Source organism: Scatophagus argus, chromosome 4 (genome assembly GCF_020382885.2).
Source record: "Scatophagus argus isolate fScaArg1 chromosome 4, fScaArg1.pri, whole genome shotgun sequence".
NCBI lineage: Eukaryota > Metazoa > Chordata > Actinopteri > Scatophagidae > Scatophagus > Scatophagus argus.
The window spans coordinates 4,184,008-4,211,519 of NC_058496.1; the positions used below are offsets into that span (position 1 = coordinate 4,184,008).

The window sequence follows — 27,512 nt, forward strand, 5'->3', positions numbered from 1 at the left end:
CTTGTATACTAGGGTTTGAATAACGTTTGTCCAGAATCACTTCCATTAACACTGTGTTATTAGTATGACAGTATCACTTTAATCACACTATGCAGAGTTTGTTATGTATTAGGGCATTAAATGAATCTGAAGTGTGTTTTAGTGGTAGGCAACAAGTTATTAACAAATTGTTAAGAAAATATAACCTATAACAAGCAAATGTTATGTTTCACAGCCTGAAATATAATATAAAAAGCAGCAGAGGACAATAGCAATTGTAAATTATAGTTGCTGTAAGAAAAAGGATGAAGAGAAGGAAGACAAACGAGTAAGATGAAGATCCATCAGCAGAACTAACTGGATAAAAATTACAATTAAACATTGAAGTAATTTCTTTAATTTGCACAGGACAAAGCCTGAATGGCTAAGAGGACTTCAGATGATGGACTTCATCATTTATAACACGTAATTATATTTAAAATCATGTATGTTGAAACTACTGCACTTCTCCAATCATCTGCAAAAGAAATCTTAAAGCTTTACCTACAGTATTGAGTGGTTTAGACTCTATTCCTACCTGGACGTTGTGCAAGACACTAAAAAAATCCACTCTAACAGGCCCTAAACTCTGCCTTTTCTTTTTGACGTGGACTGGAGGCTCATTGGAGCTCGACTCATGCATCTTTCATACATAATAAAGTTGTTATCACCTCCATTAAGCCGTCACACTACAGAGGGACAAAGACTTCATATCTGGATGTCTCATCTATCTCGTTTTGTCATAGAACAGTAAATATTTTATTTTATCTCTTTATCTCTTAAAGAATCATTTAATGCATCTGGCAAACCACAGTTTGCTTATATTCATACTGAACTAAAAAGAGAAAAGAAGCTCAAAGCCTGCAAATATTTAAAGAAAAAAGCAAAGATAAAGTAAGTCATCCCAAGTTTTCTGTAATGTTTTCTGTGATGTAAAGCGAATGCAGTCCAGTAGGCCAGATGCATATTTTTTGGTCATCATTCAGAACACCTGTTAAGGAACCAGTTCTGATCAAGTTGAAATAGTTAATTTCAGGCCATTATTCCCTTTCACCCTCTGCTCTTTCTTTTAATTTTCTCGCCAATCATTTGGATCTTTCACTACATAATAAATCTCCTCATTAAAGCTTCTTATTCTTTTGCAAGGGTCATGATGCTCACCCTTAACTACACACAGAAGAATGAAACATTGAAATTAAATCACAATGAAGCCGTGAATAATAACCATATCCAAGTCAAAAAAAAAGAAAAGAAAAGAAAAGAAAAACATCTCCTGCTGATGTTTGTTGCTGTCACTGTCACTTTGTCTGGTGAGATGTGCAAGTTTTTCCTCATGTCACAGTTTCCATGTAATTAAGTAGTTATTTATTTATTTCACTTGTGACATTACTACTTCCGCTACTAACACGACAAAAGGTTGAGCTGCAGCAAAAGCCGTAAACAAAACAATGACATATTATCACCCTATAAAGTTGCAATGCTAGGCAAACATTCTGTTTGCACATGGGGCTGATACAGTGCAATTTTAACAGTAATAATGATGTTTTTTTGGCAGTATATCAGATCTGAAGCCCCATATTACCTGTCTTTTTGCTCTGTTTTGGGCTAAATCAAAGCCTAAAATAAATATCTGGCTCTTTACCTGCTAAATGCTCCATTCTGTTCACAAGGTAGTTGCTAACTGTGTCCATATTTGGTGCTGAGCAGATAGCATACAGAGGATTAATCAGAGCATTTTAGCAGAAAACAGTTTCCTGCTGCAGCTGGAAATGATGCTGATTAGAGACTGAAGAAGCCACACAGCCATTAAATCCAAAACAATGAGCTAAAAGACCCTCTGTAGAGCTGCAGATCTGGATGAAAATCTTCTGTAGGTTCACTACTACAAATGACTTCTCTCAAACTTCTCAAAATGTTATTTAAAATAATATGTGAAGTCTCCTGACTTGGAGCAGAGATTCTGTCCACTAAGGATTGTACCGTAAAATGTCCTTGTGTTATCTATTTTAAATAAATTAGGCTTTTGTACAAGTGTTCTCACAGAAACCGGAGTCGTTTTAACACCTCAGTGAGACGTGAGACTGAGGCTCTGAATCACTTTGGATGCACAATACATATGTAAAGATCTTTCCAAGTTTACCCCAATAATAAATGTTAGTTTGAAGCTTACAGATGCTTTGTAGAGGTAATTTCTGTCCCACTTCAGTGTTTTACAGGTACAATAACTGAACCCAAAATAACAAATAAGTTTTTCATCAGTTTCATTAGAGAAGTGAACAGTGCACACAAGAGTGGCCCAGTTCTGCCAAGAAGTCCCAAAAGACTACACAAACAAGATAACAACAGGGCGCTTGAAACTCATTTGTCCTCAATACTGATTGTGACAAACAGAGCACCATGCAGACAAATTTGGTCCATATGATAAGTGACACTATATATAGCTCAAACACCGGGTGGCTTTGTGATGTTCCAGATATAAAATGCTCAGACAGGCATGATGAAATTTGTCTGCACCGTTTTTTCAAATGGGGCAAAAAGTCAAAACCCTGTTAGATCACAGAGCAGACGTTGTGGTTAAATTTCGTTACTTTATCAGCTGTAAGCACTTCTTCAGACTGTGTCAAAGGCAATTCCGATCAGACAAATTAGATTTCTTTTTAATCGCTTTACACGGGAGTCCATCCTGGAAAAATGACAAAGGTTGATTTCTTCAAACACTTGTGACCTTTTACACTTGTGCATTTAGATTCTGGATGGACAGGTGTACAGGTGCTCCTCATCAGTCAGTGAGAAGAGAAGAAACAACTACTGTGATCATTACTGCTTTTGATGATTTTTTTTTTTTTTTTTTTGAAAGATATTACATAATGGCAGACTGGTAAAGGTGTTGAACTTAAGATTTGAACTTTCTGTGTGGTTTTCCTCACCATAAAAACATGAATATTAGATTAATTCTAGCAGTGGCCTATAATGTTGATCCCATGAGCTTACTGCCCACTGGAGAGAAGAAGTTTCACTATGTCGTGCTAAGTAGATGATCAAACAGCCTCCATTATGATGGACAATGGGGCTGACAGGAGACGCGGTTGGAACAGCAGGTCATCAAGTAACTGGAGACAACTTGCCAGTTTTTCCAAGTTAGTGTCCCATCCAGGTACTGGACAGGCTCTTTCTCCCCTGGCACCACCTTGTGTTAAGTTAGAGTTTATGATTTTCTGCATAATTTTTTTTCTTATTATTATCTTATTCAGCCTGGTAGTGTCATTCCCTGCCAGACTTATTTGTTTGAACCAGCTGAACCAATTCAAATGTAAATGCACACATTTGATGTAACTAATTGTACTATTTTTTTTATGAATTGCAAATATTTGATAACTAGTTTCCATGACCGTGATGTTTTTCAGTGTCAGCATTCGATATTTGCACATATTTAGATGACAGTGGAGTGTTTTCTGATTTTCACAACTTTTGCTAAGCACAACCATATTCTAACATAATTCTATTAGTTCTGGAAATACGTGTGCTGGTTGTACTCACAGATTTACCAGACATGGAAAACTGAACTATTGTCTGAGTTCCTTCTAGTTTTCTGTGGTAACGATGTGACAGTTTGGCAGCTACGCAGCAACCTGTCTTGCCTTTATGTTGAAGTGAAAATGGTTCACCAAGAGACAGATATGTGATCTTTTGAGCAAAAGGGGGTGTTAAATGCATTAAATTCCAGTGCTTTACACTTTGCCTTACATTTTCAGATAATGTACTTTCCACTCCTCAAACCCAAGGATCAGAATGACACACTCACATCAGCGCTGGAAATTATTTTGTGTGTACTGTACTGTGAAGCAGAATCTGCTCTGCAGAAAATCTTGTTAAGATGTCTACCTTGACAAAATGAGCTTTATGCATGATGAGAAAATGAAATGACCCGATACTTCACTACTGTGTTTTCAACTTAATACACCACCAGACAGAAGGGGACCCATAAACACAAGCTCAGAAGTGTCCAAAGCTGGATTTACTAGTGAATGCCACTGGTTATATTATCAGCATAATGTTGTGTATTATCAGGATTGGCTCATTCATCCCAGACAATATACTTATTGTATTGGATTTATTGGATTTTGTCTTTTGTGGCACTGAGCGGGTAGCATGGATAACACAATAAATACAGGAAGGATTTTGTGGCTCTAACAGCCATGTCTTTTACAGCTATGCAACAAACAGTGATATGTGCCGTATGGTGTGAGAATTTCAACCATATCACAGTTTTCATCAACTGAGGGCTTATCCTCAGCTCTTAAAACTTTGCATTATTCTGCCATTAATATTTCTAGGATTTTGTTCAGAGCGATATAAAGTTTGAACATCTAAACCTCCACTGCAAAGAGCAAATTCCATCTGCTTATGAAGACTATGATACAACCAAACACTGAGGGAAGAAAGTGGACCGTAAGCTGAGATTGTCTGCCAGCACTGCAGTGTTGGAGCCAGGTCTAGTCACACCTCTCTTTTCTTCATCTTTCTTTTAGCGTTGGGGCAGAACGTTTCTGATGGGAACGAGACCTCTAATTTCTACACCTTCCTACAACTAGTTTTTAGCAGATACTATAGACGGAACATTTTATTTCCCACCCTTTCAGTCTGGCAATTTAAAAATAACCTCTCTGAATCATTATATGATCCATCTAAAGGGACAGTCCACCTCTTTTTCACAGATGCATTTTAGTCTGCCGATTCGTTTCAGCAGTTTGTTAACCTAAATGTGATCAGGAGGTCCCCAGAGCAAATTTGATTTGCCTTTTGATAAAAGAAGTTACGCTGGAAATAAAATGGTCAAGAAAATGAGTCTGTACAGTCACACAAATATTGAAACTAAGATGGCAAACAGAGTGTGGCTGCTCCATTAAACTGACAGCCTCATGCTTTTTTTAACAAACCAGGAATTGTTGTAAATTGACAAATGGATAGATTTTAGGATGTTGGGAGTACACCAGCACAAAGTGAGAAAACAAGAAACTGCAAAAGAACTTCTTGTTAGCAGTCATTTTCCTGCCTGTCAGCGCAGGTTCCTGTGAACAAGGCGATGGAGCTCAACTCAAACAAATTAACACAATGAAAATGAGTGTACCTTACTTGTGAAATTTTGCCACAAACTTGAGATTTTATACACACATGCAAATAATCATTGAATCATTAAAAAGAGTGGATGACTCACTCTCACAGTGTTTGGGCTGTGCAGAACATCTCTGTGAAAACACACAGCGCTCTGTATTGATTTTGATGCAGGTAAAATGCCACGTTGGAAACATCCAGTTAAAGAGGGAACAATTCTCCTCAAAGACCACCAAAAAGTTTATGCTCTCACTTTGAGTGTAAAATCACTACCAGTCAAGCTTTAATGGAAAGGACAACCAGACTAACCTGATTGTTTTCTAATAAGCTTTTAATTGTCAAGTGACTTCACTCAGCTGTGTTACAAGGCAGTTACCCCCCCCCCCCCCCCCCCCCCCCCCCCCCCACACACACACACACACTGACACTTTGATAACTGAAACATTACTGGACATTTCAGCTATCACCGCAGCCGCTCACACTTTGATCTCCTGCCACAACTGTGGGAACTCACCTGAGAGACAGAGAAACTGCCAATGGCAGGACAAAGAAAATCAATGAAAGTAGCTCGGTGCTGTAAAACCATGTTGACACTGAGCCAAGCTCTATGGAGTAGTGGTTCTGGCAGTGCAAAGACAACAACTCTTTAAAGGAAGTTTTTATCTTATTAATTAAACTTTTAATAGCAAAGTTGTATTCATACTATTTTTTAACTAACATAATTTGTAATTAATTTCACTTTTCAGTTATGTTCCCAAATGTATGAGAAGGCCATGGTTAGTTAAGTCAGCAGTGGATGTGTGGAAGATGTTTATCTGATGCAGATGGCAAGTAAAGAACTCATTCTTGCATCTACTTGTGATCTGCTGGTTGCTGCATTAATACTTGAGAGACAAAGGAAGGTTAATATTGATAATTTCCTTCACAAAATGTGTCTCTCTGCAACACTTGAGGGATGAACATGTGACACCTCAGCCTCAGGCTACTGCGTCTGGACCTCTCAGCGCGTCAAGATGAGTGACAAGAGCGGTGGTGGGGACTTGACTGACTGAGGATGAGGAAGGTGGGATAAAGAATGCATGCTGTATCAAGATCTTTACTGAAGGAATAAACACAATAAAAGATCAGACATTTGAATAAAACAAAGCAACCATGTCATTTTCACAGATATGTTTTTATTTGTCAAACTGAAAGAGGTTTTTTTGTTTGAAGCAACACATCTTTTCCACTGTACACAGTTTTTCGCTCTCTTCTCCAGTCTTGAACCTAACCAGCATTATAATAGGTATGTTTTCTACATAGTGTTTGACACTCAGATTGAGGAGGTAAGAAATAATATGTGAACAGTGGGCACAGAAATACCAAAACAGGATGACTTTCATCTTCCGCTCCCTTTTTGAACATGTGAGATGAAGCTTTACATTTCACAAGACAATCGACGATGAGTACAAAGTAAAGGCTATTAGATCCTTACGATGTGCAAGAACATAATGTGCCTGTGGACATCTTTGTTATACTGTACTGTTAAAACTCATAAATCATGCAAACGTCCTCAAAGCTTCGTAGCAGGACTGCAAACAGGAACCTGTCTACAAATATCAGTCAGAGCAGATGCTCGCCGAGATTTCTTCATTTGGCAATAAACAACTGGAGAGTAAAAATGGAAAATGTTTACAGACAAATAATCTGTTTATGCTTATTTCGTGTCCTTGAATCTAAGGAATGACTGAGCACACCAATGACAATTTTCACACGTTGGTAATCTACAGCAGTGTAATTTACATGAAAGTACACAACAAGTTTGGCAGCATGACACAAGATATCCCTATCTTTAAACACATCAGCGCCGTTATAGTGGACTCTATCATATATTCAATATCAGATTCACCTAACCAGAGTACAACTGGCTATAGTCTGTTCCAATTATCCAGATAACAATCAAACATGTTTTTGTTTTATTTTCAGACTTCATACAGTTACTACAACAACATCCATGTTGATGACATGACAGCTGAGAAAGCAATAGCACACAAAAGTATAAAGTAAGCTCCAAAATAGTTGGACGGTGACACACTTGTTGGTATTTTCCTTGCTGTGCTTTTCATCATTTTAGATGCAGAATGAAGTCCAAAAATGTTGCATTTTAGTTCATGTTACTTCCTCCTTAAGGCTGAGCTGCAATCTGATACTATTGTATTTCAGTGATATGAAATGATTGGTTGGTTGAGTGACTGAGAGCTGACATGTCTTAAGTGAAACATGAAGCATACAAGTGGACGTGGCTCCCTTCAGCTCTTATTCTAGCACTCAAGAGCTTTGGGAAAACTAGCCAAGGGTGGACACCAGGCCTGACTAATCCAGGACTAATCCAGGCCTGTTTTTAAGCTGTGCTGAATGGGCTGTAAGGTTTGGCACCATCGCCATAGCTCAGGTACTTGTTTGCTTCGATTTATTTAACCAGCCAAGAGTCGCTGTTCATTTACTACAGGATGCAGCAGAACCCATACAGTGAAAATTGCATAAAAAGAATGTTTTGACGTGATTGACATTGCAGCATCTTTATCCCCTGTATCCTTAATGCATCTGAACAATTTTAGCATCCATTTGAACATACAGAGAACTGCTGTCATGTCATGCGAAAATACCCACAAGTTCTTTAACATTTCATTACCAAAGCATCTCTCATCCAGTACAATAATAACGAACGGATCTCCTGGAATAACACTGCCCATATTTAATTTAGAGCTCCGTGCTGTTGCCATAGTTCATCATAATTGTAGGTTTCAGATAATGACATGTGTTAATATATTATTAATCTTCGACATTTGTTCTCTTTTGAAAATGAAGAAATTAATTAACCATTATCAAATAGCATATTATGGGATCAAATAAAATAAAAGCCTGCTTTCAGTATTTTCCTTATGCATATGTGGACATGGTTTAATAACTGTTCTTTCTCGTTTGCCATTTAAAATAATAATAATAATGATAATAATGATAACACACAGAAATCTTTAAATAGGTGGCCAAAAAAAATCATACATTTGCGGGTTATTGAATGACAACAATCCTGAGCTTTTTAATTGATTCACCTTATTTCTCCAAGACAACACAAAGACACTGAACACAGATTTTATGTATCTGACAGACAAATTGAAATAAATACAAAAAAAGAACAAACACAAATGGTAATTCCAAATATCTTAGAAAAGGTGTGGTGATAACTGAATACATAGAAATGAAAAAAAAAGAAATTCGGTTTAAGAGCATGAAAACATTTTAACAAGAGACAGCCTGTAAGCCTCAATGTCAGTGCTGCAGGACCGCGTTAAGCTGCACCGCTTGTTTATTGTCTCCCACGTCATCATCTTCAGCAAGCTTTTGCAGTGTGTTGTAATGTTTCAGAACTATTTAAAAATGCACATAAAAATAGGTCCCTAAATCAATGCTAGTAAAGTAGTAAATTAAGTTGCTCTCTGGGCTGGAGGCTTTAAATGATTTGTCATAATATACATTTATAATTCACGCACCATGCAATTTCTTAGTCTTTTACATATAATACAAGAGCATTAATAGTGTTTTGACTGTAGTAATGTCAGTGTCCATTAAGGTAAATGCCTTGAAGACGTGTGGTAATCAAAGTAAAAACACATCTGATAATGTGATAATGCGTGACGTCTACGTGGTATTTTAGACAATTTACTTATGTTATGATGTTGGTTAATCATGTCTGATGAAGTACGGCAGACATATTTCACATCTTCGTTAAAAAGTGACACTGTACAATAGCTTTCATGGCAACAAGTTAAAACCACAGCGAGACCCCCTATTCAACTTCACCCTCTCCAAAGCCCACCCACCCATCCCATATATATTACAGAAGTTCATTCCAAACAGGATGATAAATCTTGAGAAGAAGACAAAGATCACGCTTTGAAAGAGGAAACTAAAAGACAAAAGTGGATCAGGGGCAGGTCTGAAATCATTGTACAAAAGAACAAACAGCAACCCACCACAACCAAACACGTATTCTTGAAAAATCCATTGGAAATTGATTTCTTTTTACAGGTTGCACAGTTTATTTTTGAAGTACTGGGTGGGACACTCCAGTATGGCAAGAGAGATGGAGGAAAGGACTTCACTCTTCCTCTGTGCAGCCGAGTATCTCTACACGCAAAGTGATCCTGCCGTACCATGACCAGGGGAGGATCCGGATGAGCCGAGCATAGATGGGGGGATCTATCACGTTCTTTCTGTGTGTGTCGTTGTCAAAGTTCCCTTGGAATACCTATGAAAACAGCAGCATGGGGGAATCATTACATTTGCAACTTATCATGAGTTCCCATGATAAAACCAGAAACAAGGAAGAAATAACATTAATCTCAAAATTCAATTTAAGTGACTCAATAAATCAAATTTCCCCAACATGAGGAAAAATATCTCTGATGGCTCCCTGAGAGGCAGGTACAGAACGTTCATGCTGGATTTCTTTCCCGATTTCTCCAGACTGCTACCTCTAAGGCCTCATGCCCGAGCGGGTACTGAATGAAGTGTAGCCAATCAGAGCTCCAGTTCCAATGCTGCCAATAACAGTTGTAGCTTCTCTGAACCCAGCCCTATTCTTTCATAGGCGCCACACATGTAAGCACATCAGCAGTTTCCACCTGTGCAAAATTGAGGGTTTTTAGAGCAGCGCAGCTGGAAGTCACACCTCTGCAATTAGCGAAAGCCATCTATTGTTGTCTCTCCTGCTTACTGAATGGTGTTATTAACATGCAACTCATGCTTGCTGGTCTTGTTTTCTTTCAATTTAGTTTCACTTTTTTTAAATTCACAGCTTGGAAAAAAAAAGGAGAGTGGCTTTGGTGGCTTCCAGAAATGCTGTTGTAAAAGAACCCTGTTTCTGATACGCTTTGTGTGCGAATACACACACACAAACACAAATCAAGATATATCCAGCTAAACATTCAAGTCCTCAACAGCGGGATTTCATTGTGCGCACCACTTTTATAATGATTCTGTGACATTTAGATAAGGCTCTTTAGATAACAGATCCAGATATAAACAAACTGTCATACTGGGAAATGTAATCTATTATTAGAGGCTTCATGATGGTGTGTGCTTAACAGACAACATAATTCTGTATATGAGAGGAAAAAAGATCTACAGAGACTGCTTTATTGAAGGATATGATCATTTCAATTAAACACACATGATTATGCCTGTGTAATTGGGATGAGATGGGTTCACTGTTGTGTGGAATGGAAAAATCTGTCAGCAAAATCCAAGCAGGTGGTGGAGACAAGGGTTGACCTTTTTAGGATAAAGCTTCAGCTAATTCTCTATCCGTTATCTGTTGTGTTGTTTCCAACTTTGCACTTCCTGTCTTTGTTCTTTTCCCTCCAAGTCTGATTGCTTGCTCCACCCTGATTAGTTTCACCTGTGCTGTTACCTCCTCTCTACAAAGAGCCCTGCCTAGTTTGTGCCTCCTTGTTTGTTATGTTCCTCAGTGACATTTGTACCAGTGTTCCTCCGTGTGTTTTGCCTTTGTGGCAACACCAGAATACAACTGCAGTAAAAATGTTCAGTCCACAACACTATATGGACAAAGGTTTTGGGCCACCTGACCATTACGCCAACAGGGACTTTAATGACATTGCATTCTATATACATACACAGCTTTGCAGCTCTAACAGCTTCCACTCTTATGGGAAGGCTTTCCATGACATTTTGGAGTGTTTCTGTGGGAGTTTTTGCCCATTTGTGAGGTTCACACACTGATGTTGGACCAAAAGGTCTGGCTCACCAAAGGTGTTGGATGGGGTTGAGGTCAGGGCTCTGTGTGGGCCAGTCAAGTTCTTCCACACCAAACTCATCCAACCATGTCTTTATGGAGCTTTGCTTTGTGCACTGGGGCACAGTCATGCTGCAATAGAAAATGGCCTTCAACAAACTGTTGGCCTCAAGGTTGGAAGCATAGCATTGTCCAAAATGTCTTGGTGTGCTGAAGCATTAAGATTTCCCTTCACTGGAAGTCAGGGGCTGAGTCCAAACCCTGAGAAGCAGCCCCATACACCCTTAAATTCAACAACAAAGAAGTATATCCAAATACTTTTGTCCATATAGTGTACTTCTCCCAGTCAGTCTGCTTAGTGTGTTCTGAGCTTGTATTTTCTGTTTTCAGTCTAGTCCTTATTTCCTCCTTATTCTTATTCTTGTCTTATTCTCACCTTCCACCACTACACTGATATGTATATAGCCTGTACAGCAGTATCTTGTACAGTGTTTATTTATAACTCTTTTTATTTTTGAAACTGTTTTGCACACTTTTGCTTTTTGCACTCTCTTCTGTTCTTGTGAGCTGCCATGACAAGTGAATTTCCCTGCTGTGGGATCAATAAAGTTCATCTGATCTTATCTTATTTATTTGAGCCATTCGTGTCTGTTTTGTTGTTTCCAGCTTTGCACTTCCTGTCTTTGTTCTTTTCCCTCCAAGTTTGATTGCTTGCTCCACCCTGACTACTTTCACCTGCGGCTGGTTACCTCCTCTCTACATATAACCCTGCCTAGTCTGTACCTCCTTGCCAGTTTGGTTTGTTGCTCAGTGACATTTGTACCAGTGTTCCCGCTTGTCTTTTACCTTCCTGTTTTTGGGGGGCTTTATGGAAGGTTCTACTTCACCCAAATGTTCTTGATTATCAGGGGCAAAGTACTTTTCGATGGTATAGTGACAACATGAGGAAGTGCACAAACAGCAGTAGATGAGGCCTTTTTCAGTGTGGTTGCTTACACAGAGAATGTCCACAGAGCTACCTTTTGCTCTGTCATATCCATCTTTTGACTTGATCAAACATGCTACTGTTTGACTCTTCAATATATTCAATTATGAACCATTGGCACCACTGCTCCAATTATGTTTTTGGGCCACTTTATTCCATTTCATTTTAAGCCTAATGCCACACCATCATTAATAAAATAAGCCTTGATGATTCACATAATTGCATGTATCTCAGTAAGGATACAGCATATAAAGACTGAATCATGGTTTGCAGATGTAAAAGACAGTCTCATGAGAGTATTCGCTGTGCATTAGCAGCTGGATATATAAGATGCAATTGTTGCAATGATGTGACAAGATATCAAACCTTCGGCCCCTCTTCTTTGCATATCTCTGTGTGTGTGTGTGCATACAGTTCTTTAATCTGTCATTTTCAGTGCACTTGTGAGTTGCTCCCAATGCAGACTAAAGCTGAAATCATGTGACAGGTGTATACTTTCATTACTTTTCTTATTTCAGTTGTTTAATACAACCAAGTGCAGGGCCACCTTTTCATCCTACACACATTTTCATCATTTTCCTCCTGCAGTGAGACACATTATTGTGCTGTCTTTCTCATCTACACTGACCTGAATGTAATCACTTTTCTGTGATGTGAAGAGGTCATTTCAACATAAGGTTTTGAGTGTACACACACTAAATTTTAATTATGAAACATAATCAGTCGTAAAATTGTCATTTAGAAGAAACCAGAGAAACTGGCAAAAGGTTTAACTAAAAGGTAACAATGAAGAAATATACAAGAAACTGCAGACACATTTGTGAGTTTTACAGGGCTCTCGTGTTTAAGCAAGAGCAAAGTTGAGACTCCTGTGTAATTAGAATTTGTTCAGCAGGATGCTTTCACAGAAAAAGGAGATAAAACAACATCTGCTGATATGACTCTGTCTGAATGTGCACATAATGCACTTTCTATTCAGCTGACATGCGGACCTAAGAGATGCATGGATGTTTTAGTAAATGGGTGCTCTGCTGCAGGGCTTGCAGTGGTACTAGTTTTCATCAGACTTAGACCCTTATAAATGATATCAGCCCTTGATTTCCGAAAATATAATAATAATAATAATAATAATACTAGCTGACAGACACTATCATTTTGCTCTGAGCGAGACTGAACATAGGAGCTCAGCTTCGCGGCTGAGACATGAACAGACTATTAACTTAAAACTTTTACTCTTAAACATAAAAGGCAAGTCCACTTTAAGAAAAAAAATAATACTTATTAAACAAACCAGATCAAGACGAGTGCAGAAACGAAATAAAGTGCATAAACAGTGGGCACAGCGCAACTGCTCAAAATCAAATAAATATTCTTCAAACCACCGGAACTAGGTCTTCTACTACGTTCTTTCATCTATCTGTCTCTAGTGGGTTGGACTAATCCAAAACAGTGAAAACAAGGGAGGTGTTCTGAAGACAGACTGTTACCTGTGAATCCAGGGTGCTCTGAAAACACCTGCATTAGCACTTAGTACTTTCCTCCTGATTAAATTAACATGGCAAAAAATCAGACCAATCAGAATTTTGGTCAAGCCAGAACGTAGCGAGCAATAAATCGACCAGTCGACTGGGAGATTACAGCCCTAAGGGCCTGCATACTGAAACCTAACACAGATCATGAAATTCAACAAAACCTGTTTCTAAACATTTCACATTGGAGAGTGGGAAATGTGTCCATTTTTTTGCCTCAGCTGTAAAGCGACAACCAGGGCACATGATATCACACAATAAAAGGCAGGACAAAAAACCATAAAAGCAGCAGCTGACTGAAATATGACAAGAATCTCTCCTAGACTGTCTGGGGAGCTGTGCAGTATCAGTGCAATGTCTCCAAAATACACTGTCTGGAACAGGATATGTGGAGAATCACAATAAGAGGACAGATACTACGACACTTGGAAGGAAGAAAAAGAAACGGGGATGAGCAAGGTGATGAAAGTCTTGTCGACAACGACGTATCGGCAAACAACTTCAAGTGCATGAAATAATTCAGGGGGAGAAAGGAAGTGAGAACAAAATACTGTATGTCATTTTGATTCACTTGGCAGCATTTCAATTTCACACAGCTACTCTACTGTAAAGAATGTACATAACATTTTGAACAGTGTTTACTGCAATATGACTGAGCATCGTAAACTTCACAATGTCAAGTTTCACACAAGTACATATACAGATGTCATAATTATATCTTATATATTTATTAATTCATCTCTTTTGTTTATTTGAAAATGGCCAAACACAGCGCCTCGATGGATGACCTTCCCAAATTTCATCAGGACTGAACTAGTTGTGCAGTAGGGTGACAACAGCCGTGCTGTGCTAACATGGCCACAAGCCAAAACAGCTTCTGATCTCTTTCTGTTGATCCAATTTTGACTGTTTTTCGTGACTGTAATGGTGTCAAAAATATGATTACTGAATTATTAATAGTTAGAGAAGCCTGAAAACTACAACAGTCAGTGCTCTTGTTTTGTCCTATAAAACTTTGGTATCAACATGTGTGCTGATTGTGAGACACAGAATGGCCCCTCTGCATGGTGACTTAGCTGTAGCAGAATCAAATGTAAGTTCATTTAGCAACAATATCAGGAAAATATAGGAAGATCAGATACTGACTGAGCCCGTTGGTGGAGCCGACCGGTGGGATTTATGTGAGCTGTGAACTGAAATCGTCTCACTTCATTGCCCCAAGAGTAATTATTTTACCCAAGAATCAAGACACGAGGGTACATTTCTCTGTGGTGAGAATGACCCAGGAGCCCCAGTTCTGCACACAGTATTGATTTCTAAGGGAGGCTTTGTATGCCTCTATAGACACAATGCTGCCCATACCCCCTATTAGTTAAACGTGCAGCACAGGTCAAGGAAGCAGGTCGCTCAGACCTCTTTGCTCTCTGCTCTCTCGCTGCCTTAGTGAGCCACAGTGAAACCAGGAAATCTGAGCCATATCTTCACTGAAAGGTCAAGAGTGGCCTGCTGGCCTAGAGAAGGCAGTTGCACTCAGTCATGCTCAAATGCAACCAAACTACTTCTTCAAAGAGGATGGCAATAGGTTTTCTCACCTAATCCTGAAGTAGCCTACATTAAATATTGCAGCCAATGTTTTTACAAGACGGTAGGTAAAGAAAATATTACCATTGGTGGTTAATCTTAAGGATGACTGTATTCTTAGCTATCTAACATTCAGTTACCCTCTGACCTGGTGAGAACTGAAGACTCTAATGGCTAATTAACCCTGTGTCACCAGAGTGAAACACCATTAAACATAAATCAATTACTTTTGTGCTTGATTGCTCCCATCAACTGACTGTGTAAATATTGACACCCAGGAACAAAGCGGTGGTGCAGGACCGGGCCAAGTAGTGACCCAGGTGTGGATGGTGTGTGCATGTGGGAGTGAAGCCAAGCCGATATGTGCAATTATGGAACGTATCCCAGTTTAATTATGTTTAAACAATGGACTGTGTTGTTACTTGTCTCAGTTACAAGAGCAGTACACAGGTATTTTGGGATTTGTGTGTAAAGAAAAGGTAACAAGGCACCAGTAGAGGGATACTGGTGTGTGTGTGTGTGTGTGTGTGTGTGCCACTGTGCCCCGCTTTGACAACATCTGTATTCTGACAGAGTCTCCTCTCTCAATCTAGATCTGACTGCCTGCAGCCTCTGCCACACAGGAGCTGGAGGGGGGAGCTGAGAAGAATACTTACAAGCCTCTATCACTTTGCCCGAACCAGACACACACGCACACACACACACACACGCACACACACACACATGCACGCACGTTCACAGTATATCCCTGCCAACTTGAGCATTGTGGCAGGAGGAGCCTCAGGAGTCCGACAGCCAAATGTGTCCTCTAGCATTAATGGCTGCTTCAGCTGACTGAAGGGGGAAAACACCTTGAAGAATCATACATCTGAACATCCCCTTGGCTCTGTCTAGGGACAAACTGATTGACATTCTCAAAAGCCTTGCTAAACACGCCTGCCCTCTAATACAGAGCACATACACTCTGACTGACTGCCTGTCTTTTGTTTTGCTCTGAATTATACAGCAGTAACAACACAGAGAAGGCTGTAGATGGTTACAGAAATCCTTGTGTAGCTTTAATTAAGTGTTGCCCTCTGTTGAGTTATGTCTGAAAATCAGATTTAAAGCTAAGACATAATAAAAGTAATGAGTTCCTAGGATTTCACCTGCATTTTTCTCTACCTCCTTTTTGCTATCTCAGTCATCCAACACTCAGTATTGGGATTGCTTGGGTGAATATCACGCTGAGCAGGCACTGGCTCGTATCCAAAGATCATCATGGGTGTTGAAATTATAAACTCCTCAAGCAAGGAATCTGAACTGCAGAAATGGAAAATATTTCTGGGCAATGCCTGGATAGGGGCATAAATTTATATCTGGCTACTAAAGGGTATTATTTAACTTAACAACGTGCAGTCATATTTCAGCTATAGGTCCACCTCACAGAGCCAAGCAAAGCAGAAGCTCATCTTTCAGAAAATCAAATTTTGAAAGTATATAAACTCAAACAAACTGCTCAGAATATATGAGAAAGACAAACATCGTAGCTGATGCTTTCATGTGCACAGATTGCAGGGCATGGACTGCAGCTGAACTGTGAAATCAATTATGATGGCAAATTAAAGAGTCAAGGATTTTAAGCCTTTTCACAAATGTGTGAAATAAATTTGCATGAATAAATGAATGTATGCCAATGTGTATTAAAGACTGAATCTAGTGTAATCTAAATTGATCCATTTTCAATTACTAATCCAATATTGAGCCAAATAAGGCTCCAAACTTACACTTACATTCTCAAATGTAATGTTTATTAGATACACAAAGGAAGACATTCTCTCTCTGCATTTGAAAATTCAGAGAGAGAATGTCGTCAAAAGTCCACAGACAGCTGACTCAATCAATCAAAAATTATACACCGTAAAGCATTCCTTAAATGGTCTTAATTACTTTTATACTTGTGACATGGATGAAGATTGCATTGCAGAAGTGATTTTACAGCGGATTATACTATAGATATATCATGGTCTCAGTGTACACAGAGTGATTTGAAGCACCTCTACAGTATTTGCTTTTTCTACAATATGCATGTTTGCACTCTACGAGATTTTGGTTTCCTGACTTTCCATAGTCAACACATCACTAACACATGAATGAGCAAACAACATAGGGCTTATCGTTCAATAACGCAGCAAAGGAGAAAAGTAAAGACTACCTCTCTTACCACCAGCACCTGAAAGACACGGGGCTGCAGCCTTAGCTGTGACCCTGTGCCTGCAGCTCTCCTGATATCAGCAGAGAGGCTGCTGCAGTCTTATTCTGTCTCTGCTGCTGTGGCCGATTGGAATGGACGTGTACTCTGTTGAAGGGCCGTAAACAAGATTTTCAGCATCTTACTGACCAGGCCAAGTTGACAGCATGGTCTTATCAGATCCCAAACCAGAGAGAGAAAGTAGGACAGACCAAACAAGCCCAGTTTGAGCCACAGATAAGAAAATGCTAAAGTGAAGTGGAAAGGAGAAACAGACGAGTCCTGGATTGGACCTTTTCCACTCTTAATACTTAAAACTTGTCGACATTTGCTGCTGTGTATATTGTCTGTTTCATGTCTGTGCACTTCTTCTTCTCTCTACCCAGACTGCCCCATTCTTTCGTGGTGTGATACATTATTCAAAACTTTAGGCCTCGCAGTACTTGCAGACATGCATTTATGATGCCGTAGTAGTTTTTTTTCAGTATGTTTGCTTGCTTATGGTACATGACAGTAAAGACTATTGGATTAATATGTTAGTAGAAAGGACTTAACCTGTGCAGCTTGTGTTTGATCTTGGTTATTCTCTGAAATCTCTTTACCTTGTCCTTCCCCTGTTTCTGATCTTGATATACACTCCACCGCTCTCCGTCATTACTGTACGCCACTTTGTATGAGCCGACAAACTGGACATGGCCAAAGTCTTTTGCTCCCTGGGTGATGATACCTGTGACCTTGGTGGGCACGAGCAAGTCCACCTGAAAGAGGAAAGAAAGATTGAGAGAGAGAAAGATCATTAACTGTTAAGTTAAATTTCTCAAAAAACTTGGCTGATGAAAAAGTGTTAGAGATGCAATATTTTCACCATCTATTAAGAATCTTTTTTCTATTTTCTAGTAATGTCATCAGAGAATTTATTGTAAAAAGACACTCGGCACAAGGAGTCAGTTTCCATTTTTCACAGAATATTGAACAACAAGCTAAGTCCACAACCTTGTCTCAGCAAAACAGAAATTGCATGCACAGCAACTTCTGGGCCCTGCACTGCTCCATTTGGGTTAATTTTTAATAGCTTCTCATTTGTTTCAAACAATTTACAGCACAAGGGTGCTATAGGCAGTACAGACAAACTTAGCTTTATTGATATTTTAGGGTTCAATTATGCTTCATTATTTAGGAAAGTACACAACACTGTTGGGCTGAGATTCAAAACGTAGTTAAACCGAAACCTGAAACATGTGACAAAAACAGTGAGTAATATAGTTATATCACATTTACCCGATTCACTCTGCTTCAGAGAAAATGTTGTGCAATTACATCTAAAATGGGTCAAGCTTTTTTTCTAAGTAAGAACTCTCCTCTCTGTTAATCATGTCAAGTGAATAATGTATGTGAATAGTTTTAAGTGGTTGTGGTGCTGCCTACCATAAATGACAAACAAAAAAAACAACACAGGTCATATTGTAAAAGAACATTAAGGGTATCAAGAGTATTAAGGGTATAAAATAAAATCAGACACTGAACTGTCAGAAATGTAAAGCAGCAAGTTTTCTGTAATGTTAGGGTTCTTTGAACACAATGGGAGCTGCGCAGAAAAACCTTCACATCTCTGTAGCACATTAAGCCAAATGTTCACTGTTTTTGTATACAATAAAACACCTTTAATACTTCTAAATATCTTTAAAAATATAACAAATTATAAAATAAATATTTAATGGCGCTGCCCCGTTTATTTTTTTTCAAATCTTAAAATGCCAATAGCCTAAATGTCACTGTAAAGCTGCCTCACTTATCGGCACCAGTCGGCAGCGGCATGAAAAACATGGCGGGACTTGGCATTTTGCTGTCACATGGGAAGATAGCAGTGAAATTTAGAAGCGCAAGAGAGAGACAAAAACGTACTGCATGCAGATTTATCTCTTCTGCTGAATATACATAACGCTGAGACAGCCATACATCATACTAATTGGCCTGGTCATAGGCCAGCGCATGTTGTGTCATGCTGCACTGACAAACCAAAGTAACAGCTTAAAACAAATAAGTAGACAAATTTGTGCATGACTTATGTTTCATTCCACCTGCTCGTCCTGACTGACTGCAGAACACCACTGTGCATCTCAGCACATCGCACTGCACTTTTATTGCCTGCAATATGTTTCAAGAGCCAGATATTTTTTTTCTTCTGAGCAGTGATATGAACGAGCCTTCCGGCTTCTTAAAGATGGAGGACTGCTCCCTGGGTATTTGAAGGGTCCTCTAAAATGCAGACCCCTGCCGTGCAACATAAGCAGACACAGACCTGGGTCCTGACAGGCACGTAGCCAAAGTGACTACAAAGCCAACTCTTTACTTTCAAAAATGCATCCAAGTGGAAAAACTCCCAGTTCTCCATTTGTGAGATGTTGAGCTAATGAAAACAGGACAAAAGCCATTGAAGTTTGCGTGCAGACATAATTCAACTGTTAACAGTACTGTGGTGCAGGTACGCAGTTATGCAGATGCTGCACAGAACGTATGCATGTTTCATTTGTTGTGAATCCACTATTCATGAAGTTTCTCCTGAAGCCTCTGCTTCCAGTGTTGTATAAAATTCATTTCTGTTTATGAATGCAGCTGTAGACACAGTGTGTAATATGTGTCCTGTGATGTATATTTATATCTTCTTAAAAGAACAGCCCTATTAAAAAAAAAAGTCACAACAATCCCTAAGGTAAGGGGGGACTGTGCAGAAAAACAACAGCAGGGGCTGCTTGGTTGATTTAAAGGAGCATGACACTGTGAATTGCGAGGCTTTGATTATGCTCCAGTTGCAGAACATTGAGGTAATCTCGTTCTACCCAAGCAGCCAAGTCTGCCACCAAAACAAAGGCAAGCTTGAAGGGGAACTTGTAATTGCTGTCACAGGTAGCGGTCAAAAAATACAACCGCCCCAAGCGACACTGGCTTTCAACACTTTGATGGCCCAAACTGAATTAGGGAGCGAGATAAGCTTGTTAAAGCAAGGCCCCTCTACTCCAGCCTCCACCTTCTGTTCTTTCTTCCATCACGCTCTAAACCCCATTCCCTCCTCCATGAGCTGTTAACCCAGACATACTTGGAGTGTGTAAAATCTTTGCAGCAATCTCTGAGTGCTAGTGGCATAGATGTTTCAAAGAAATAAAACACAAGAATCAATTTTAGGATTTTCCTTGCTGTGGCTGAGAGATTCATGTTGCTCCAGTTTAGCTTACATATTCCCAATAATATAGCTGCACACTGAAAAGGGAGACAGGGTCATTTACTTATTTGTACTTCTCTTTGATGGCAGCATACGAAGGGGCAACATTTGTGCACTTCTGCCAGACAAACACTCATCTCCTCTGCTCATTAAAATGAGAGCTGGTGTGTAAATCTCAGGTCCTTATTTGAAGTGGCTTTGCCAATGCAGGATAAAGAGATTAATGCAGTGAGAGGCAGCCTTATAAGAAGCAGAATGAGGCCCAGTTTCCTTTTTTATGAATACAGCACATGCATACATAGCATCCTGCTGACATTCCCCCTACAGCTGTGCTAATTTAACTATGTGTTGAAGACTCATTTAATCTTCAAAGCCTGCGGGTAGTGTGTGTGTGTGTGTGTGTGCGCGCGTGTATAAAATGCATACTCTGTATATTCTCCTAGGCCACGATGCAGAATTCAGAGTTGCTTACACAACTCACAGAGCCATGAGGAGGACATCGATATGGCCCATCAATCCCACCACAGGGCAGCTATCATCAGTGTAAAGCTGTGGCAAAAAACAGCCTGTTTCATTGCTCTTTTTTTGCTCATACACTGTATCACTAAAACATGCTTAAATGTGACCTTTTGCTCTTTGAATCCCTCTGTTGGGAGTCACCCTAACCTTATGGACGTGGCTCTCAGGTCTCTGACCACAGTTACGTTTCTGTGATTTAACCTGAACAATTCAATTAGCCCCTGATCACCAGAAACTGCCCATATAGGAAATGACCAATACATTCATGTTCATAGAGAATTTCAATGTCAAGCTTATTCTAATTTTGAACACTATTATAGACATACCAATGACAAATAAATAAATAAAAATAAAAATTACAATTTATATTGTTCTATCACTGGATAGGTAAATAGAGCATTTACAGTCACAATGGTTTCTTTGAGAGATTCATTCCAGTGCAGTGAATAAAAAGCAAGCAAAACCCCAATGAAAGTTGATGTGCTATCACTGACATGACATGGAGAATAAACTGGGAGCCATCACAGCCCCTCAGTGTGTTTTGGGCCATAGCAGGAGTGACTGGACTGATTTTGAGTCCTCTTTGTATGAAATTTTACAGGAGATGTGCTTTATAAGGTCTGCATGATATCTGATCACAAGCCGCATGCCGAGGAAGACTGTTCTGTCCTGCTGTAACCCTTCTTTCTAAAGAAAAGGCCCTTGAGCTGAAAAGCAAACCTACACTGACTAAAAAAATGAGAAATGAGGCTAAAGGCAAACGATTTTCAGGCAGATGGTTGACTGAGTACAGCACCTCTTTACTGAATGCAAAGAAAAGCCCGTTTTTCAGTGTGTCATGACACCTCTCTGAGTTTAAAACTGTGCTATTTTACACAAAGGTGAGCTGGCTGAGCTGGTTCTATTGGAAGAACCAGAGCGCCACACGACAAAACAAGCTCCGCATAGCCAAGTCTTCTTTGCCTGGGCTGGCTTACCTTAGCCTTTTAACACGGTGATCTAGCCAGGTTAAAAGAGAGCCACTTTGCACAACTCGTTCGCTTGAGATGTTATGTGACAAGTTTGATTATTTTTGTTTGCAAGCAACATACTGCATCGTACTTAGAGCACTCGGTAGTAACATCAATCCAAACTAATTAGAGTTTGTATTTATTAATTTTGCTTCTGTTTCTGTTTGTTTCTTGTGTAGAAAATAAACAGCCTGCAGCTCTTTTTTTGACTGTTTGACAAAGAAGCCCTAATGATTTATTAAAATGTAAAATCGAGAGTGCTGATATAAATAGCCGCAGGTCAAAGTGGAAAAAGAAGAAAAAGTGCCATAAAAAGCTAATAGCTTGCTGATGGCGAGATTTAAATATTTTTGAGAGGGGTACACCTTTACACCTTCAGGCAGCTTGTAGCATGAGGCAGACCTACATAAGGGACTGTTAGGATAAAAATCCACAAATTAACCCACATCTCCCACCAGACACATAAAAAAGATTTCTTTTATAATAATAAAAACAAATTAAAAGCCCTGCTTAGTGTTACAGCAAACAAAGGAGAGATGATGACTTAAGAACATGCAAGATTTTTCTGTGCCACAGCCTACAAGTTAATTATATAGAATGAGATGTTCTGTTTGGAAATGTGTACCACTAACTTAATTAAAGAATAGTGTGATAGTTTGACTAAATATTACTGACACATAGTTGTGTCCTTAGATAGCTGTCACATCTTGTCAACCTAAACCTTGTTATTAACCTGCTGCCACTCCATTTGGAAGCTGTTTTATTTTATACTCCTGTTTACATTGTGAGGAGATGGTCTCACCTCCATCACTGCATTCTCCTCTCTTGCTGTTTCTTGCACACCTACCCACAGACAAACTCAACACAAATTGAGACAAATTAATTAACTTCATTTTCTTATTGTTTCTTCTTGCACAGACTGTGTGACTGTGTTTCACTCTGTGGTTGGTCCTTTACATCAAAGTCTACAAGTTCTCAGACTTGTGTAATTCAAATTAATGTTAAATTGTATTTTAATTTTCAGTGAAGCTTTTATGGGACACACATCCTCAGATACACACACACACAAGTTGAAGTCCCCTGCATCATATTGTCTCATGTTGGTCAGCATGACACATTTCAGCAAGAATTTAAACATTCAGTGCAGTGGTTAGAGTTTCAGGTTCAATTCCCAGTCTGGGCCCTTCTGTGTTGGGTTTGCATGTTCCCTGCACCTGCGTGGGTTTTCTCTGGGTACTCTGGCTTCCTCCCACAGTCCCAAAAATGTGCACATTAGGTTAACTGGTTACTCTACATTGCCCCTAGGTGTGAGTGTGTGTGTGTGGTTGTCTGTCTTTGTGTGTCTGCCCTGCACTGGCAACCAGTTCAGGGTGTACCCTGCCTCTTGCCTGTAGTCAGCTGGGATAGGCTCCAGCCCCTCCTCCCCACGACCCTGACAGATAAGCGCTAGAGAAGATGGATGAATGTTTTTTTTGAAAGTGCCAAATGTGGAATGCAACTCTAAAGGCTTTTCTGCTGACAGAAACATCTCCATGTAGAATGAGCTGTTCTGACATGAGAAAAAGATGTCTTTGTCACATGATGATTCGATTTGGCAGTACATTAAGAGTCAGCTGGCTGGCTGGTCAGGGCACATCCTACATCCAAAATGCTGGAGATATAAATACAGGAAAAGCACTATGCAGTGACTGAATTGCTAAATGGTGGCAAGTGTACAAATTTATAAGCCAAACAGTTTTACATGGCATGGACATTGCTAAGCATTGAACATCCTCCCCCTTCCTCCCCTTCTCTTGAGTCTTCATGCCAACATACATTCACCTTCACAGTATGCCTAATACGATTAAACACATCTTGAATGACACCTGCATGTATATAACCCGAAGGAATCTGCAAAAACCAGAATGAATCTCTTCAAAAACAGGATGTGCACATGCATTTTTAGCCTTGGTAGCAGCATGGCTCTAGGCCACTACTTTGGCCATAAAATTTAGAACAGATATCAGTGGTGCTCAGAGGATGAATCTTTGTGCATTTGGGAATCTGTTGACTTGTTATCTCGTGCAACATGTATCCAGTAAAACACTTCCTGATCGACTAGAGGGATTGGCACAACATTTTGAACAGACATTTACAGTCCCCTCTGACTGGATTATAATACCTTTGGCGTTTCCAGTTCAAAATTTCAATTCTCTTGCATTGCCATTGCGTACATGCTGATGCTCAGACATACTGAGCAGCTCTTAGTCTTATTTATACAACATACAGACATATGTCCTGGTCCTGCGAGCTTCTGTTTTTAAAAGATGGGATTCTATCATTTTTGGGGGGTTTCACAAATACTTCTTGCTTAGCTTAGATGAACTGGCAGAAGTGCTGGCAAGGCTGTGCTATGCAAATATAAATTCTAATATTTTAATAAACTCTGTAGAAAAGTCAGACCCTGCCTTAACAGTTTGCAACACAAACACCTGCATGCTCAGCCTTTTGTTCTGCAGACATCTTTTTTCTCCATCTATAATTCAACACAATACCAAAGTGCTTTAAAATAGAAATGCACCTTTAAACCATGAAAGTATTATTCACTCCCTATTTTTTCCTCTCCAAAACAAAGACAGCCTTTCATAAAAGCCAGTGCATTAAAGAACGAACATTACTACCTGAAATTCTAATAGCCCACTCAGAGCAAACGGCCACAAACCAGATGGAAGCTCAGTTAGCATGTCAAGTTCGGTCTAAATGGTTGCATGAACCAATGAAGGGAATTGGCCATGGCAAAAGGAACAGAAAGGAAATCATCCATGGTGGTCTGGCTCATTTCGAGCAATTACAACAAGGAGAACAGCATCTGTTGAACCAGCAAGTTGCCATGTCAGTATGAGTGAAGTGAGGGACTCACATCCATATGTATTAAAACAAAAAAAAGGCTTTGATGCTGCACTAGTAAAGGACTTGTGGGATTTCACACTCTGTTTAATGTTCACTGTGACGAGACATGTGATGGGCACTTACTGATAAAATCTAAAGTAGTCTCCCTGTGTGATCATGTCTGAAACCAACTCTGCAATTCTTGCTGGAGGAAATGAAAGACACACTTCATATTTCTTTCAGAATATTAAGTCAATGTGAAACATTAAATGATTTAATGATCAAAAGAATGATGTTCTAATCCTAACAATGATGACACAGGTTTTAATAAGTGCTACAAAATGAGTAAAAAAATATAAGATTGTTCAAGACCCGTTCACGGCTGCTGCACTTACAGCTCATCCTACCTCTCTCCCCTCCCCTGCTGCTTCCCACACGGTATATAAAATATTCATATCAAACTCTCACATGTGTGCACGCATACACACAAACAGTTTGCAAATTAAACATAGTGTGCTTCATATGCAATAAAAAAAATAAGAATAATAATAAGAAATTACAAAATAGATATTTATGGGCATGGGTGGTCTTTGCAGTATGATACTTGCCCTGAAATTGTTCTACAGAGCCATATCTTAACTTTGGACTAATCTGAATTAATCATAACACTAGTGCCTACAGCACGTAGCAGTTCTGTTTAAGTGCAATCCAGGCTCTCAGGGGTACAAAACGTATAGATGTCTGATTTAAACGTCAGGAATGAGTGGGGGATACCCTGGCTGTCAAGAGATGGCTCAGAGACACTCTGAAACCGTAAGATACACATGCAGAACTCAGTGGATCCAGTCTCGGCTGCACTGATTTAAGCTCTGGCGCCTTCACATTCGACAATTCCTGCAGATCCCACGATTGCAGCAGGCGCTGCTGCAGACTCATGAATCACTCATCCCAAGATAAAACGGATAAATACATCCTACATTAGCTGAGAGTAAGTGAGAGGGATGGAAGTAGAGAGAGGGAGAGGGAGAGGGAGATGAGGATCAGGATGTAGTGCTGAAGGATAAGATGGCTTCCTTTGGATAATGAACACAAAGGAGCTGCATTGTACAGGTTCCACTCAGACATGAGGAAGTAGATGGAGGGAGGAGACACTAAAAACTACCCAATTGAATCAGAGAAGCAGATGGATTTACCATCCCTTCCGTAACTCCATTTGGAAGCTAATTGAATCAGCACAGTAGCTGCAGGGAAACTGAATAAAACAGAGCAAAGAAAGAGCCATATTGGACAGGATTAAAATGAGACTCTGATGATAATGCCTTAATGAAATTTCAGGCATGTTTTCAAATGAGTGTGGATTCTTTCAATTCAGCATTCTTCTTGAAGTCGTGGATAATGTTCTCAAGATGAAGTAGCAATAGCTGAGGGAAAGATTTTTGAATGAAGGAGTCTCTAACGGGGTAGCCAGCAGCTAGATATCCAGTATCAGAAGACTCCCATCTGACATGCTTCTCCACAGAAGCCTGATAATGACCCACAACAATCACCATTAATAGGATCTTCCATACTTAAAAAAACTTGCCAAGTCTTGTAATCATGCAGACACTGAACATGGCTACATGGTGCAAATTTGATCTCGCCTTTCTGAAACTGTGCTGGCTCATCAGCTAAAGCAAATGCTGGCTGAGCAATCTGCAGCCATGGTTGCATCTGTTATCCTGGCTTTCAAGCTTTGTACCAGTGGGTAGAGCCATAGCTCAGATCTAGTCTACAAATTGTGGAAAAGAAAGATCTGATGCACTTAATTATATTAGCTAAAGCTGTATTTTTAATAATAGACATAGGAGTACAATTTGCTATATACAATGACAACTTGTTGGATCATTTGTTTGGATCACGTGTCAGTTATACCAACATTGTGCTGGATGATTAGTATCATCATGCTAAGCTGTGAAGAAGTTGCATGCAAACAAGTGCAGATGCAGCCTGACAGGTTGAAAAAGTACGCTCAAGCCATTTCATACATTTCATACTTTTTCAGCTAAATGGTTCTGTGCTTCTCACTGATTGCAACAGAACCCACCTGGAGACGATGTCCCTCTTACATTCTGTTTCTTTAATTAGTTCAGCAAGAAAACCTGGCTGCAGGCGCTGTGCCTATTGATTCGGTTTTAGTAGGACAAATAATGATAAAAAGCTGAGCAGCCAGTAGAATGAAAGTTGTATCTAATGTGATTAGAACATTGAATAGTCCGATCTGCAGGGACAAGTGCCTTTATCTCTTCAGCCAGATCAATATTGTATGACAGTAATAAAAAGTGCTGGATTTAAGGGGATATCCTTTGTATGCTGCCTTACAATTCATGGTGGGAAGGACTGTGTTTTCCATTTGGGGGCATATCAAGTTTGAAAGACACAGAAGATGGCTCAACCTTGAAAGCTCCAATACATTCTTATTGTTCAATTTCCCGTGCAAATATTCGCACAAAAAGTATTAGTCTCTGGTCCTTAAAATAAAGACATGATCATTGCCACTCCAGATGATCAAAATCCCTCTTCATTCCTTTCATGCCACAATGCATTTACTCTCTCCAAGGCAGCTTTTCTGTTTTTTTAGAAAGGACAGGCTTCATCTTTGCTGCATAAACA

The 27,512-nt window shown here is 39.5% G+C and overlaps 1 protein-coding gene across 3 annotated transcripts in view; it reads right to left on the reverse strand.

Annotated features, from left to right (window-relative positions):
- Positions 1 to 6,288: 6,288 nt before the first annotated feature.
- Positions 6,289 to 27,512, reverse strand: part of LOC124058103 (EGF-like repeat and discoidin I-like domain-containing protein 3) — a 97,539-nt gene continuing 76,315 nt past the window's right edge. For all 3 annotated transcript variants that reach the window (XM_046386979.1, XM_046386978.1, XM_046386977.1), the window contains 2 exons: positions 17,852 to 18,007; positions 6,289 to 9,418 (listed from right to left, as the gene is read on the reverse strand). In XM_046386979.1, the coding sequence (XP_046242935.1) occupies positions 9,269 to 9,418; positions 17,852 to 18,007 (306 nt within the window). In that variant the 3' untranslated portion in view covers positions 6,289 to 9,268. The remainder of the gene's footprint in view (positions 9,419 to 17,851; positions 18,008 to 27,512) is intronic.